This window comes from Hippopotamus amphibius, chromosome 10 (assembly GCF_030028045.1).
Source record: "Hippopotamus amphibius kiboko isolate mHipAmp2 chromosome 10, mHipAmp2.hap2, whole genome shotgun sequence".
NCBI lineage: Eukaryota > Metazoa > Chordata > Mammalia > Artiodactyla > Hippopotamidae > Hippopotamus > Hippopotamus amphibius.
Window position 1 is genome coordinate 62257891 of NC_080195.1, and position 17378 is coordinate 62275268.

The 17378-nt window shown below is 38.6% G+C and overlaps 1 protein-coding gene across 7 annotated transcripts in view; it reads right to left on the reverse strand.

The window, feature by feature from the left end:
* Positions 1–17378, reverse strand: part of DZIP3 (DAZ interacting zinc finger protein 3) — a 103871-nt gene that overhangs the window by 38533 nt on the left and 47960 nt on the right. For 6 of the 7 annotated variants that reach the window (XR_009047685.1, XM_057696730.1, XM_057696731.1 and 3 more), the window contains 4 exons: positions 5620–5696; positions 3349–3966; positions 1454–1486; positions 140–309 (listed from right to left, as the gene is read on the reverse strand). Coding sequence is in view for 6 of the 7 variants with exons in the window: in XM_057696730.1 (XP_057552713.1) it covers positions 140–309; positions 1454–1486; positions 3349–3966; positions 5620–5696 (898 nt within the window). In the remaining variant the exon portion in view is untranslated. The remainder of the gene's footprint in view (positions 1–139; positions 310–1453; positions 1487–3348; positions 3967–5619; positions 5697–17378) is intronic. The other variant, XM_057696732.1, reaches the window with a different exon arrangement.

The following is a 17378-nucleotide window of genomic DNA, read 5'->3' on the forward strand; positions in this document are numbered from 1 at the left end:
AGGACCATTCCAATTCAAGCTCTGTGTGAACACTATGATAAACATAAACTAAGACTGTCTGGGATGCTTTAAGAACAGTACATGCAACAAACTAAAAGCCTTAAGTTCTTCTAATTCAGATATTAATGAGAGCTTATACTTCCTGGAGATCTTTAATAGATTCTGTTGAAGATTCACTGGGTATCGATGCCCCATCTTTATTCATTTCTGCTAACTGTATTTCAGGGATTGATTTCACATTTATATTGTACTCCATAAGAGGTGGACTTAGTTCTTCTTCTTCATTTTGTAACTCTTCTATTTCAATACCTAAATATTAAAACCAAAACACTCAAAGTCTGGATGCACATAATTTTAGTCTCTTACCACTATTTTAAATATATTTACTCCCCCCATTACACCACCCCAGAAATAGAAGACATCTTACTCTGTTGAAATACTAAATGAAAATAAAATGCCCATTTATCAATGACCAAATAATAAGTTCATATGCTAGCCTGAAACCAATCAGTATAAACTCAAATGCTAACATACTTTACTGTTATCTTAAGCAGACCATAGATATTAGATAATCTAGAACTTAAGTCAACTCTAAATACTAAGTTTTCGAGTATCCTGACATTGACCCTATTAATACTACAACTAGTATTATTTTAAGGCATAAAAGAAGAGAAGGAAAAGCTAGATGTATTTTTTTCCCTTTTTTCTTCTTTTTCATAACCAAAGGTTGTCAAAGGGTATCAGCCCCCTATTATGTGACTACTTCTTTGACACTATGCTCCTTGATACTGCTCTAGAGATTCAATCTCTAAACTTGTGGACTTCATTTGACTGGCCACAGACGGTCCAAAGAAAACCCATGGTGTTCCTTTCTTAAGTATAATTTTACTCCAAACAAAACCCAGATTTAGGTGGCAGTCCCTTTAAATTCAACATTAAGGATTTCCTCAGGCCAAACAAGACTTCTCAGAAAATAACTAGGATGCCCAATAAAATAATAATCTTCCCACTGTTCTGAGTAGTTTGAATTTTAGAAAAATCAAACAGTACATACATGGAAATAAAAAAATTAGCAACTCACCACTTGGCAAAAAAGTATATAGCTTAACAATGGCTAGTTAACCAGATAAAAGCTACATAAGCTAAACAGTAGCATGTATGAGCAGGTAGAGCAAGCAGGTAGGCATTTTTACCTGTTGAAGTGTCCTGTGTCAAAAGTTAAAATACTCTGTTAGGGTAAACCCTAGAGCACATGCACTAAGATGAAGGCAGAGTAAAGGCTCATACTAGACTCAGCTGACCAGTAGTAATTTGACCATATAATTTTCCAAGCTTATAACAAACAATTACATTTTATTATATAGTTTATCTGACCAAGTAAAAATCTACAGGTGCCCCATAACTATCCTGGGTTGAAAGGTCACTTAGGGATTTGGTATTTAAACATACTTACGTTGACTGCCCGTTATTGACTGTAGAGCAATTCCTATAATACATAAAGAAAAAATTTAGATGTATAACTGCAAATGTAATCAACAAATATAAGACTAAGACTAAGAAAAATCAGATTTTTTATACTGCACCAATAAACATTATAACTAAAAATAACCAGCTTCACTCAGGAATTCAGTTTAAACAAGGCATAAGTTTTAGATTATAACATAAAGGTTATAAACCCATGATTAGAGAAAGAAAAGTTAAAAAAAAAAAAAGATAGTTCATAATAGATAATGCCTAGAACATCAGCACTTTAAACCAAGAGAAAAATTTTTTAAATTTACAGTCTAAGGTCATGAAATAATAACAGTCAATTATGAAGCAAACCTCCATTGAAAGTTTGAGCCTTTTTTTAGCAAAATCCTCATGAGCACTCCCTCTCCTTGCCCATTAATATTTATTAAGCACCTATGGTATACCAGGCTGTGTTAGGCTCTAGAGTTTGAATGGTGAGAAAAAAAGATAAGCTTCATGGAGATTTAGTGGGGACAATGGATATTAATCAAATAATCAGATACACAAATGAAAACCAAAACTGTAATAACTATGATGGGAGAGATAGAAGATACTAGGAAAGCCTCCATTAAAGAGACTTGACCAATAAGCTTGTCAGACTTTCAGAGCGAAAATTGTTTGAAATGCCTTGAATTTATTGCTCAAAGCAGTTTCCCAAATATTTTTATTCTCACAAGTTTCTGTTATTCAAAATCTTAATAGAGTAAATGTAAAAAAGAAAAGCCTCTAATTTATAAGCCAATTTATAAGTCAAAGGTTCTTGCCTGACTTTCTTATATCATCAAGCTCAGCATTCTCTTTTTTTATATTCAAAGAAAGGTCTTAACGGTTAAGCAGGAAAACACAGTGGTATCCCAGAGCGTTAGCAAAAGGACAGGGATTGGGGCCTAGGAATTACCTCTGAAGAAAATCTTCACCAATTGCTAGAAACTTGGAAAGGTGTTTCAATAGCATCAGTGTGACCATCAGCTGCTCACCAGGTAGTATGACTAATAACTTGGGACCAGGAAAATTCACCAGAATAGCACAGCAACGGTTTCAGTGATGCTGACATGGCTTCAACTCCACTTTCCACAATGACAGCTGAGAAGCTATCCTGGAATGTGGGGAGGAGGTCTGAAATCTTTCCCATAACAACAGACAGTGTCTGGGAATGGCTATTGCCAACCTTAGACACTTGCATAAATGTTATCTGATTTTCAAAATTACCTATGATCAATGGACAGTTGCTAAACTTTTAAACTAAAAGTCATGGTTCTGATAGAAAGGAATAACAGACACTCAAGGTGTCTAACGGTATTCTTGAAACACGCAGTACCTGTATTTCATGATTTTAGGCATCCTTAATTTTGCAGAAATGATAAACTCCTCTACTTAAAAATCTTCAACAATTCCTTTTTGAAAACACAAACTCCTCTACACGGCAAGAGAAATCCTCTTGAATGTATTCTATGAACTCTCCCATACTTTAATCTCAGTGTTGCCAAACTTTTTAGTTCGTTGTATTACAATATATTTTTATGTTTCTATACCTTTGTTCTTGTTTCTTTCTGAAACATCCTTCTCCATCTTCTTCACTTGGCTAACTTTTACAAGTCATTTAAGAACTCCTTAGATATTATATTCTCCAGAAAGCCCTTTTGGATTCTCCTAGGCTAGAATTTCCCATGGTATTCTGGAAACATCTCTAGCACTGTAATTTCTATTAGCTTCTTGATAAGTATATTCTCTCAAGAATGTGAGCTCACTGAATCTCCTTAGCCCTTAACACTGTGTCTGGCAGAGAGCAGACACTCAGTGAAGGTTTACCGGCTTAAGTAAATAATTATTTTGTACCTTGTTGATAGCAGGATAACATCCTCTGGATGATTTCTGGTACTGGTATGCCTAGGTAGATAGACAGTTGATGGTAATCAAGGGAGATATTCTCAATGGGATTCTCCTTCACTTTGTCAATATCTTCTTGCTTCATCCCAAGGCGCAGAAGAATATCTGAAACTTTTTTCCAAATTGAATTGAATTGTGACTCGGTGAGACCATTCATCAAAATCTCACTAAGGAGGATGTCCCTGTATTTGCATAGCCTCAGGATGTCTGCAGACTTAGAGAGATCAGAAGATGGTGGTTCCATATTCCAGCCTTTTTTGGGTGCAGGGAACACATTCAAATGTTTTATGAGAGCTAATAGGAGGTATAAGTCAAACTGTTTGGACTGTGGTAGCTCCTTGTTTGGGGGATAAAGCAGATGCCAGGCTCCACCCAAAGGATGATTGGTCCAGAGATGGTTGTAGTAGGGTTCCAGTACATTCTTGTGTATATGAAGCTCTTTTTTCAAAAGAGGGGGTGGCATAGCCTCATCAAATATTTGTCGAACAATGTCAGTACCAGAAACAATAATTATATGAAGCAGATGATAGAAATAATTATAATCAAGTTTGAAGATAGGCATTTCATCTGAAAATGAATTTTGAGAAGTCAAAAGATTCCACATTAATGCTCTTTTCTATGTGATTTCTTGCATTACATCCTAAGCTCCTGTAGGACAGGCACTATTCCAAAAGAATGAAGTATATTACAGTGCTTTGCCACAGCCAGTGCTCAATAAGCATGCTGCTATCTGTCTAGCTGTCAAAAAATCAAAGCAAAACAGTATGTTCCACGCAAAAATAATCACAAAAACTAATCCCCACAGAAGCCTTTCAACCATCCAGGGTTTTGTTCAAATAAATGAGCTTTGGCTACCAAATGGCATAAAAGTATTAGGCCTTTGAAAATTCCGAAGATTGTCAAGAATGGTAACTGTCACTGTTTAATTATACTTTACTTAGGCAATTATATTTTATCTTAATCAGCATTGTCCAATAAAACTTTCTGTGATGAAAATATTTTAGATTTTCACTGTCCACTAGCCACTGAACAGTGGAAATGTTGCTTGTCTGACAAAGGAACTGAGTTTGAAACTTTATCTAATTTTAATGAGTTTAAATTTAAATAGTCAGACATAGTTAGTGTATTAGACAAGCAGAACTATAGCAAGAAACATAAAGTGATTCAGTGCCTTGCTTCTCAAAGTATAGTCCATTGAGCAGCAGCAGCAGCAGCATCCACGTGGGAGCCTGCTAGAAATAGAGGATCACAGGTCTCACCCCAGAGATACTGAATTGGCACCTATATTTTAACAAAATCACAGACGATTGAAATATATAATAAAGTTTGAGATATACTGATCTAATGAACCTCTTGTTCTTATCCTCTCAAAAAATAAATTAATGATTAAGTAGGTATTTCATCAATGAAATGGAATATGCCATGAGACCGAACTATTTGGTATTTTTCTGGTTTAGTAGTACTTCCAAAGGAGGGAAGCAGACTGAGGTGAATTAGAAAGTAATAAGAATTTGGTATATGATGGTATTTTTTTTTAAATAATAAAGTATATGTTTATTATAAAATGTGGCTTTACTATTTTCTCCTTCCTGATTCTGTGTTTCAAAAGATTGTTAAAGCAATATTCTTGCTTGATATACTGGACATAAACATGGAGGCAAGCAAGGTTACAAATTAAATGACTTAAGGAGCTTTCCCTGGGCTGCCAAATAAGAAGCTGGCTAGGATCAGGGACATCGAATCCCTCTAGCAAGAAGGAATGCCACCAGACCACTCTTCCATGGGTCCAGGAGCCCTTCAGGTCTCCAAACGCTGAGCAGCTGGCATTTCCTAGCACACTCCTGAAGGGCTGGCACCTAAGTTTAGACTAACTGGCCTTGAGTCCCAAATGTTCATTCTTTCCGTTTCACCCTTTTAACAGGGCATGCAACAAGTGAGGAGGGGTTAGTAGGGAACATCAGCTGAAGCTCTGTGTAGTCACAGCTATGCACCAAACCCAGCAAACCTCTCTACAGATGCAATGTAATGTGATATACATCTGCTGACCTTTCTGTCCATGAATCCCAGCCAACACCAAGTGATGTTTGTTAATTGTAAACCCAAGCCCAGCAAATGACAAACACAAATAAACACATGGTTGATAATGGCATGATACTTTACAGAGCAAGTCAAAATTTTCAACACACTTTTCAGCAGGAGACATATGAAAGTAAAATATACCTTTTGTGCCAAATTTTAAACTTATCTTCGGTCTTATATCAGTATCAGCTATTTTCAGAGACATCAACTTTTTATAACTGCAATTGGAAAAAAATTATGTTAAAAAAGTCAGTCAGATTTCTGGTATCAGCATGGCTAAGTCAGTGACCATTTTCTTCTCCTCCTCCTGGAAATAATTTAGAAGCAAAGGAGGAAAAAAAATGAACAAAAAAACCCACCAACAGTAACAACTCTACATTGCCATTTTCTTTAGAATTCAGAGGAAGGAGCACTGCTAGATTTCATACAAAGAGAATCATATGACTAGCTTATTTGCATGAAAACTGCGTGGTAGCAGAAAAAAAGAAATCTTTGCATTGTAAAAAGTCAGCAAACCTGGAACTCCTCCAAGACCCTCCTCCACCACAGAATCTTCTTACCAATAACTATTCCAAGCAAACCCAACTCATTTAATGACTAGTTATTAAAAAAGAAAGAAACTGGCATAGCATCAATACAAATAATTATTAAAAAATTGAGGGGAAAAGTAGCAAAAGTTATTAAATAGATTAAACACTAAGTAAATGCTGCTATAAAACAGATGAAAAAACTTGTGGCTTGGCTTTAACTCTCTCACAGAAAACAAAACAAAACAAAAAGGACAGACATGGTGGTGGTGGTTGTTAACTGATTTTACCTTGAGTACTAGCGTAATACTGCCAATCATCTACTACACTGAAAACATTTTAAACTCTAACGATATAAACTATTGGCAAAGATGCTGAGTAAAAGGAATTCTCCTACACTGACAGTGGGAGTGTAATTTGATAAAAGCATTATGGGAAACAACTTAGCAATATGTGGTAAATTTGAAGATACGCATAGATGGCCTAGCAATTCTACTTCTAGGAATATATTCTGGAGAATTTTCTGCACATATGCACCTGGGGACATTTACAAGAATGTTCAACAGAGAACTGTTGTTACAGTCTAAAACTGGAAATAACCCATATATCTATCAATGGTAGAATAACTAGAGTAGTATAGCTATAAATGAAATAGAGCATTGAAATGAAAAACTATAACAGTAAAAAAAAAAATCACACAATGTATAGTTAAAAGCATAAAAATAAGTATTTAAATGCATGTAAAGTTCAAAACAGGAAAAAAACAAACTACACTCGTAGTTTGAAAGTAACAGTATATCATGGAATTTAGAAAATATGTATAAGTAAAGCATACGATTCCCCCAAAATGAGAAGAAATGCAAATACATTACTGGAAAGTTCATGCACTGTATGATGTATTATTTGAAAACAGATTTTGATAAGTTAAAAATGTGTATCATCACAACATTGCAAATCAACTATACTTCAATAAAAAAATTTAAAAATGTGTATCATAGGTTCTACAGCAGCCACTTTAGAATATAAAAGGAAAAACTCAAGAAAGAAAAAATAAGGACAGATGGGGAAAATCAAAAACAACCAGGAAGATGGTAGATTTAAATCTAACACATTTCAATAATTAACAGCAAATTTACGTCTAAATAACCACCAAATTTAAAGACAGACGTTGTCAAGTTGTATATAAAAAAAAGTAAGAGCTATGTTATCTCTAAGAAACCCTCTTCAAATGCAAAAACATATACAGGTTGAAGTAAATGGTTGCAAAAAGATATGCCACACAAATACTAACTAAAAGCTGGAATAGCTATAATAAATATCAGATAAGTAACTTAAAACAGAAATATTATCAGGGATAATGAGGGATGTTACATAAGAATAAGGGGCTCAAATCACCAAGAAAAAAAAGAAAGCAACCCTATATGTGTACAGTATCTAATCAAAGCATTTCAAAGTACACAGACAAATAGACAATAGACAAAGACAAAATATAGATATCAAACTTCAACTTTTCCCTCTTAATAACTAATAGAAACAGTAAACATAATCAGTAATGATATAGAAATATTGAAACAAAACTACTAAATCAACTTGGTCTAAAGTATAGAATACTGCACTAAAAAAAGGCAGAATACAGTTAAAATGCACATGAGACATTCATCAAAATATACAATATTAGGTGTCATAAAAGAAATCTCCACAATTTTTAAGTCTGTAATGCTAGAAAATATGTTCTGTGACCACAGGGAATGAGACGAGAATTCCATATCTAGAAACATAGTTGAAATATCCCCAAATATTTGGCAATTAAACAACATAATTCCATAGTTATACACATGCACACATACACAATTAGAAGATAATCTGAACTGAAAAACCTAAAAACAACCTACATATCAAAGTGTATGGACATAGCAAAAGCAGTGCTGCTTAACGGGAAATCAGCCTGTAAAGAAAAAAAAAAAATGTCTCAAAATCAATCATGAAAACTTTAACTTCAAAAAATTAGAAAAATGAGAAAACTGAACCCAAAGCAGAAGCAAGGATATAACAAAGGTAAGAACAGAAAACAATGAATTGAAAACAGAAAAATACTAGAGAAAAAAAAAATCAATGAAATGAACTCATTCTTTGAAAAGATCAACAAAATTGATAAACTTCTAGTAAGAATGGTCAAGCAAAAAAGACACAAATTTTCAACATCAGATGAAAAAGGTGACATCACTATAGAAACTACAGACATTAAAAAGGGATTATAGACCAGAAAAAGATGGCGGCCAAGTAGAGAGACGTGGAGTGCATCCCTCTCCACAGATGCATTGGGAATGCACGGAAGGACACAGTAATTCCCACAGAGAAGCAGCTGAACACCAGCAGACGGCCTCGGACACCAGAAAGGACTGCGGGGAGCCCGACATAGCCGGTAGGGAGGCATCTATGACGGCTCAAAGAGGGTGAAGCGGCGGAGCTGTGGCAGACGGGAGGGAATGAGAAACATACGGAGGGTCCGCAGCACAGCTCAGCGTTGCCGGACCGAGACATCGATCCGCGGCTGAACGGAGGGTCCAGGAGCGGGAGCATGGGAACCGGAGAGCTGGTTCAGGGTGAGAAACATTGTTGCCGGTAGGGTGACGGACCGAGAGGACAGGAGGGAGGAGGTCCGTGGAGAGGAGTGCCCGTCCCTGAGAGCTGCCCGGCCATGATGGTGGCTGGAGGCTGCAGGCTCACGTGCTGGGGGGAGGAGCCACGGGCATAGCCTCTCTCTATCTCTTTCGGTGCCTCTGCAACAGGCAGTTGAGAGACACCCTGCGGGCCAACTAAGGCGCTCAGTGATAACAAGCACCCTCAGGCACTCGGGCGGGGCTAGATTAAAACCCCTTGCAACACCAGCAGCAGGGAGGCTGCCGAGAGAATTAAAAAAAAAAAAAAAAACAACAGCAACAACAACAACAAAAAACCCGAGAGAGGCCCAACTCTAAGACTTTCTGTTTACGCCTGAGCCACCGGCGTCCCCCTGCAACAGGCACCTCCAAGCCCGACTGAAACAACAGTGCGCCACTGCTCACTCACTCCCAGGAGAAGGAGCCACTATTGTACCCTCTCCCGACAATTAAACACAAAGAAAAAATATTAAAAGCAGCAAGAGAAAAGCAACAAACAACATATAAGGAAAACCCATCAGGATAACAGCTGACCTTTCTACAGAAACTCTGCAGGCCAGAAGGGAATGGCAGGATATACTGAAAGTCCTGAAAGAGAGAAACCTACAACCAAGAATACTCTACCCAGCAAGAATCTCATTCAGATTTGAGGGAGAAATCAAAAGCTTTCGAGACAAGCAAAAGTTAAGAGAATTCAGCACCACCAAACCAGCCTTACAACAAGTGCTAAAGGAACTTCTCTAAGTAGGAAACACAAGAAAAGGAAAACACCTACAAATACAAACCCAAAACAATTCAGAAAATGGTCATTGGAACACACATGTCAATAATCACTTTAAATGTAAATGGATTAAATGCTCCAACCAAAAGACACAGACTGGCTGCATGGATACAAAAACAAGACCCTTCTATATGCTGCCTACAAGAAACCCACTTCAGACCAAGGGATACATATAGACTGAAAGGAAAGGGATGGAAAAAGATATTCCATGCAAATGGAAGTCAAAAGAAAGCTGGAGTAGCAATACTCATATCAGACACATTAGACTTGAAAGTAAAGACTATTAAAAGAGACAAGGAAGGACACTACATAATGATCAAGGGATCCATTCAGGAAGAACATATCACAATGGTAAATATCTATGCCCCCAACATAGGAGCACCTCAATACATAAGGCAAATGCTAACAGCTATAAAAGGGGACATCGACAGGAACACAATAATAGTGGGAGACTTGAACACCCCACTTACATCAATGGACAGATCATCCAAACAGAAAATAAAGAAAGACACACAAGCTTTAAATGACACATTAGACCATCTCGACTTCATTGATATTTATAGGACATTCCATCCAAAAACGACAGACTACACTTTCTTCTCAAGTGCACACGGAACATTTTCCAGGATAGATCACATCTTGGGTCACAAATCAAACCTCTGCAAATTGAAGAAAACTGAAATCATATCAAGCATCTTCTCAGACCACAACGCCATGAGACTAGATATCAATTACAGGAAAAAAACTGCAAAAAATACAAACACATGGAGGCTAAACAATTCACTCCTAAACAACCAAGGAATCACTAAAGAAATCAAAGAGGAAATCAAAAAATATCTAGAAATAAATGACAACGAAAACACAACAACCCAAAACCTATGGGATGCAGCAAAAGCAGTTCTAAGAGGGAAGTTTATAGCAATACAGTCCTACCTTAAGAAACAAGAAAATTATCAAATAAACAACCTAACCTTACACCTAAAACAACTAGAGAAAGAAGAACAAAGAAACCCCAAAGGGAGCAGAAGGAAAGAAATCATAAAGATCAGAGCAGAAATAAATGAAAAAGAAAGGAAAGAAACTAAAAGAAAAATAAATAAAACTAAAAGCTGGTTCTTTGAGAAGATTAACAAAATTGATAAACTATTGGCCAGACTCATCAAGAAAAAAAGGGAGAAGATGCAAATCAACAGAATTAGAAATGAAAAAGGAGAAGTAACAGTGGACACCTCAGAAATACAAAACATCATGAGAGACTACTACAAGCAACTCTATGCCAATCAATTGGATAACCTGGAAGAAATGGATACATTCTTAGAAAAATACAATCTTCCAAGACTGAACCAGGAAGAAATAGAAACCATGAACAGACCAATCACAAGTACGGAAATTGAGGCAGTGATTAAAAATCTCCCAACACACAAAAGCCCAGGACCAGATGGATTCACGGGCGAATTCTACCAAACATTTCGAGAAGAGTTAACACCTATCCTTCTCAAACTCTTCCAAAATATTGCAGAAGGAGGAACACTCCCAAACTCATTCTACGAGGCTACCATCACCCTGATACCAAAACCAGGCAAAGATGTCACAAAAAAAGAAAACTACAGACCAATATCACTGATGAATATAGATGCAAAAATCCTCAACAAAATACTAGCTAACAGAATCCAACAGCACATTAAAAAAATCATACACCATGATCAAGTGGGGTTTATCCCTGGTATGCAAGGATTCTTCAATATACACAAATCAATCAACGTGATACATCATATCAACAAATTGAAGGATAAAAACCATATGATCATCTCAATAGATGCAGAAAAAGCTTTTGACAAAGTTCAACATCCATTTATGATAAAAGCTCTCCAGAAAATGGGCATAGAAGGAAATTATCTCAACATAATAAAAGCCATATATGACAAACCAAAAGCCAACATCGTTCTCAATGGGGAAAAACTGGAAGAATTCCCTCTAAGAACAGGAACAAGACAAGGGTGTCCACTCTCACCATTATTATTCAACATAGTTTTGGAAGTTTTAGCCACAGCAATCAGAGAAGAAAAAGAAATAAAAGGAATCCAAATTGGAAAAGAAGAAGTAAAATTGTCACTCTTTGCAGATGACATGATACTATATATAGAAAACCCTAAAGACTCTACCAGAAAACTGCTAGCACTAATTGAAGAGTTTAGTAAAGTAGCAGGATACAAAATTAATGCACAGAAATCTCTTGCATTCCTATACACTAACAACGGAAGAGCAGAAAGAGAAATTAAGGAAACTCTCCCATTCACCATTGCAACCAAAAGAATAAAATACCTAGGAATAAACCTGCCTAAGGAGGCAAAAGATCTGTATGCAGAAAACTTTAAGACATTGATGAAAGAAATCAAAGACGACACAAACAGATGGAGGGACATACCATGTTCCTGGATTGGAAGAATCAACATCGTGAAAATGTCTGTACTACCCAAAGCAATTTACAGATTCAATGCAATCCCAATCAAATTACCAATGGCATTTTTCACAGAACGAGAGCAAGAAATCTTACGATTTGTATGGAAACGCAAAAGACCCCGAATAGCCAAAGCAATCTTGAGAAGGAAAAATGGAGTTGGTGGAATCAGGCTTCCTGACTTTAAACTATACTACAAGGCCATAGTGATCAAGACAGTATGGTACTGGCACAAAAATAGAAAGGAAGATCAATGGAATAGAATAGAGAACTCAGAAGTAAGCCCAAACACATATGGGCACCTTCTCTTTGACAAAGGAGGCACGAGTATACAATGGAAAAAAGACAGCCTCTTCAATAAGTGGTGCTGGGAACATTGGACAGCAACATGTAAAAGAATGACATTAGAACACTTCCTAACACCATACACAAAAATAAACTCCAAACGGATTAAAGACCTACATGTAAGGCCAGACACTATCAAACTCCTAGAGGAAAACATAGGCAGAACACTCTATGACATCCATCAAAGCAACATCCTTTTTGACCCACCTCCTAGAATCATGGAAATAAAATCAAGAATAAACAAATGGGACCTCATGAAACTTAAAAGCTTTTGCACAGTGAAAGAAACCATAAACAAGACTAAAAGGCAACCCTCAGAATGGGAGAAAATAATTGCCTATGAAACAACAGACAAAGGATTAACCTCCAAAATATACAAGCAGCTCATGAAGCTTCATACCAAAAAAGCAAATAACCCAATCCACAAATGGGCAGAAGACCTAAATAGACATTTCTCCAAAGAAGACATACAGATGGCCAACACACACATGAAAAGATGCTCAACATCACTCATCATCAGAGAAATGCAAGTCAAAGCCACAATGAGGTATCACCTCACACCAGTCAGAATGGCCATCATCACAAAATCTGGAAACCACAAATGTTGGAGAGGGTGTGGAGAAAAGGGAACTCTCCTGCACTGTTGGTGGGAATGTAAGTTGGTACAGCCACTATGGAAAACAATTTGGAGGTTCCTTAAAAAACTACAAATAGAACTACCATATGATCCAGTAATCCCACTCCTGGGCATATACCCAAAGAAAACCATAATCCCAAAAGAAACTTGTACCATCATGTTTACTGCAGCACTCTTTACAATAGCCAGGACATGGAAGCAACCTAAATGCCCATCAACAAATGAATGGATACAGAAGATGTGGCATATATATACAATGGAATATTACTCAGCTATAAAAAGGGATGAGATGGAGCTATATGTAATGAGGTGGATAGAACTACAATCTGTCATACAGAGTGAAGTAAGTCAGAAAGAGAAGGACAAATATTGTATGCTAACTCACATATACGGAATCTAAAAATGGTACTGATGAACTCAGTGACAAGAACAAGGACGCAGATACAGAGAATGGACTGGAGAACTCGAGGTATGGGAGGGGGCGGGGGGTGAAGGGGAAACTGAGACTAAGTGAGAGAGTAGCAAAGACATATATATACTACCAACTGTAAAATAGTCAGTGGGAAGTTATTGTATAACAAAGGGAGTCCAACTCAAGGATGGAAGATGCCTTGGAGGACTGGGGCAGGGAGGGTGGGGGGGACTCGAGGTGGGGGGGAGTCAAGGAAGGGAGGGAATACGTGGGTATGTGTATAAAAACAGATGATTGAACCTGGTGTACCACCCCCCAAAAAAAAAAAAAAAAGGGATTATATGGGAATATTATCAATAACTTTATGCCAATATATATAACTTGAATGAAATTGACAAATTCTTTGAAAAACACAAACTACCAAAGCTCATTCAAGAAAAAATAATCTTAATAGCCATGTATCTCTTAAAGAAATTTAATTAGTACTTAAAAAAAATTCCACAAAGAACATTCTAGCACAGGTGGATTCTCTAGTGAATGTTCAGAACAGTTATAAAATAGACAATACCAATTCTCGGCACTGACAAAACAGAAGCAGGAAGATTTTCGAATTCATTTTAGGAGACCAGCATTACCTTAATACCAAATCCAGACGATGACATTGCAAACAAAGAAAACTTTGGATCAATTTCCCTTAAGGGACTTCCTAGGCGGCGCAGTGGGTAAGAATCTGCCTGCCAATGCAGGGGACACAGGTTCGATCCCCGCCCCAGGAAGATACCACATGCCACGGAGCAACTAAGCTCATGCGCCACAACTATTGAGCCTGTGCTCTAGAGCCCGTGAGCCACAACTACTGAGCCCATGTGCCACAACTACTGAAGCCCATGCGCCTGGAGCCCGTGCTCTGCAACAAGAGGTCACCGCAATGAGAAGCCCACACACCAAAAAGAAGAGTAGCCCCCACTCGCCGCAACTAGAGAAAGCTCGTGTGCAGCAACGAAGACCCAACACAGCCAATAAAATAAATAAATAAATTAATTAATTAAATAAAATAAAATTTCCCTTAGGAACAAAGGGTAGAAATCTTTTAATTATATTAGAAAATTGAATCCAATGACAAAGATTCTCTCCAGGACCAAACTCTAGTCAGGCCCTTTTGAGCTCTTTTTCAATTAGGCCTCACACTTGTCCATGTCCTCAAGAGCTGCAGTTTAGGAAGAATCCTGCAAAGTCAATTAGGGCCAGAATTCCCTACCCTGGATGTTTGGTCACTCTTGCTATCTAAGTTCCTCATCCCCCATCATCCCTCAGGCAATATCTGATTATCCTGGCCTGCCATTAGCAAGAGTCCTGGTATGTCAGTTTAGCAAAGAATTACCCTTGATGATTCTTAGTAATTATTCATCCACTGACTCCCACTCTGCTGCCTGATTATAAATTCCCACTTTTCCTCATTCTATTTGGTCTCGAGCCCAATCTCACTCTCTTACTGCAAAACCCCTTTACAACAGTCTGTATACTTCTTATGAAAGTTCTGAATAAAGTCTGCCTTACCATATTAAAAACTGCCATGAATAACTTTTTTTAATAGCACCAATGAAATAACATAATCAAGATGGCAACATAGATCATTCCAGACTTTGGTCTCCCTCACAAAAAGACTAACTAGTAACTATCCATAGACAAGACACCTTTATGAAAATCTCAGAACCCAAAAGTGAGGCTGAAGTACCCCTCTGGACAACAGAGACCAAGAAGAGCCATCATAGAAGGATTTTTTAAAAATATATGCAGTTTATCGTATGTCAATTATATCTCCATAAAAGTTATAAAAAAAAAAAAAGGTAATGAGTTTGGTTTATGACAGAAGCTCAAACCCTCTCAAGTATCAGGAGACAGGAGGTGGCTTTGTCCCTCTGATCCTTTGTGAGCCCAGATCACTCCCCAGCTCTCATCTCCTTGTAGATCATGGGATTAGCTGAGACCAAAGACCACAGCTGGACAACTTCAGTGCGGTTGGCTGCTCTGTTCTGGGCCCTGCACAGGCCTCAGAACAAGGAAACCTACGGGGCTGGGTGGGGAAATGAGGGACTCTTACAGAATTTCAGTGCAGCCCAGAGCCTTATAAAGAATAAAGGAGAAGTGAAAACAGTATGCGAGGGCCCTCTTCTCTGACAAAGGGCGAACCCAACCGATATCACAACAGGGTTCAAATTGGACATACACATATCGGAGTTTATACACTCTTTTTAAAAGTATCCAAGCTTGTTAAAGGAAAAAACAAAACAGAAGGAATGTGCCAAAGACAAAAAAGAAAGAAATACGGGATTCAGTCCCAAGAAACAGCAGGAGTCAGGGAGGGGAATGGGGACCAGATGAAGTTTTCATCTTAGAATTTCCACATAAATCTTCTGATGTGTTTGAACTGGGCAACTTAAACAATAAAACTCATGCTCCAAGGGGTGAGAAAAATATGGTGCCCCTTAGACAAGGCAATTGGGAGTTACAGAAGTTTAAAAGGCTCGAAAATACCAATGATACTGCAATCTTCCTTCAAAAAGGAACTTACAGAAAATGTACTATTGCTCCCATCACTGGAGGAAGATGTGAACTGGCAGAATGGTCTAAAGGAAAAAGAACACCAGACAGGGAACGGGAGATCTGTTAGGGAACTACACCCACCCAGCACGTGGTAGGAAGGGTATGAATGAGCTTAGCCCTCTGACAACTCAGGGTGTGAGATTCTCAGCTCTGCCACTTAATGGCTCTGTGACACAGGTCAGGCTTCTGAGCTGTGAGCCTCGGTTTTCTTATCGTTAAAGTGGGAACATAAAAATGCCTACTTCAAAGGGTGGTCGTGAAGATCAGACAAGCATTGGAAGCATTTACTACCCAGTAGTACATAATAAATGTTACGCCCCAGGCCTCAACTTCCCAAGTATGCAGTTGCAGGAAGGAATAAATGAGCTCTAGCCTCACCAGCTCTAAAACCATTTCCCTGCAGTACATCATAGAAGGATTAGAAAAGCAATCCCTCTTTTGACCACATCGCCTGTCTCCCAGGCTGGCACAGCGCTGAACCAAGAGGGTCACCCTGAGCTTACAGTTTCTCAGTGAGAAAAGGAGAACCCAAGGCGGACATCCAGCAACCTAGTGTTGCAGGAGGCTGACTAGGAGGCTCATTTAGGTCTTGCCTCATGGTGATCACTGGGGGAATCTACAGAACTCAACTACCGGCTATCAGATAAATAGGGTGGAATTTACAGCAAGCAGCCCTCATATCTTAGCAGACCACATTCCTTCTTGCAGTAGGTGCTGGCTGAGATATCTGCTCAGGAGCCAGAGTGGAGCTAGTATCCCCATGTGGCCAGAGACTTTGGCTGGCAGTTCTGCCTGATTTGAATCCCCATCCAATGGGCCATACCAGTCATGTAGCACTTCCTACAGCCTGCATGGGCAAAGGAGCAAATTTCACACTTCCATCAAACTGCTGAGCATGGTCTCCAATCCCACTTCTTTGGGAAATATGGCTACAGATGGCCAGTTAGTACAGAGCACATACTATGGCCCAGTCACACAAGGGAGCAATTTGAACTCTCACCTCTCTGGGAAGCATGTCCACATATACCTAGCAAGCACAAAGCACATCCTACAGCCCACCTGGACAGGGAGTCAAGTCAGTAGCTGTGCCTAACTACTGAGCATAGCCTCTGGCCCTAGATAATCAGAAAGTCAGAACAGTGACCCTGAGCAGCCTCGGAGCCCAGTCTAAGGTACTTTCCTGAGGCAGCACCCAGCCCACCACCCAACCCAGCAGCAGAGCCCAGATACAGGCCTGCTGAATGCTACCTATGTAATCATTCAAGCAGGGAGCCCAGCCAGTAACCTGCCCAACATTAGAGCACAGCCTGTGGTCCCACCACACCAAGGAATCTAGACAGTAACCCTGCCATTTTCTGCCCCACCCTAATGTGGGGTACAGCTGAAGGCCACACCTCACCCAACAGCAGAGCACAACCAACAGCCTACCTGACCACAATGTCAAACCTGTTACCCCATTCAGCTTTGCGGCACAGT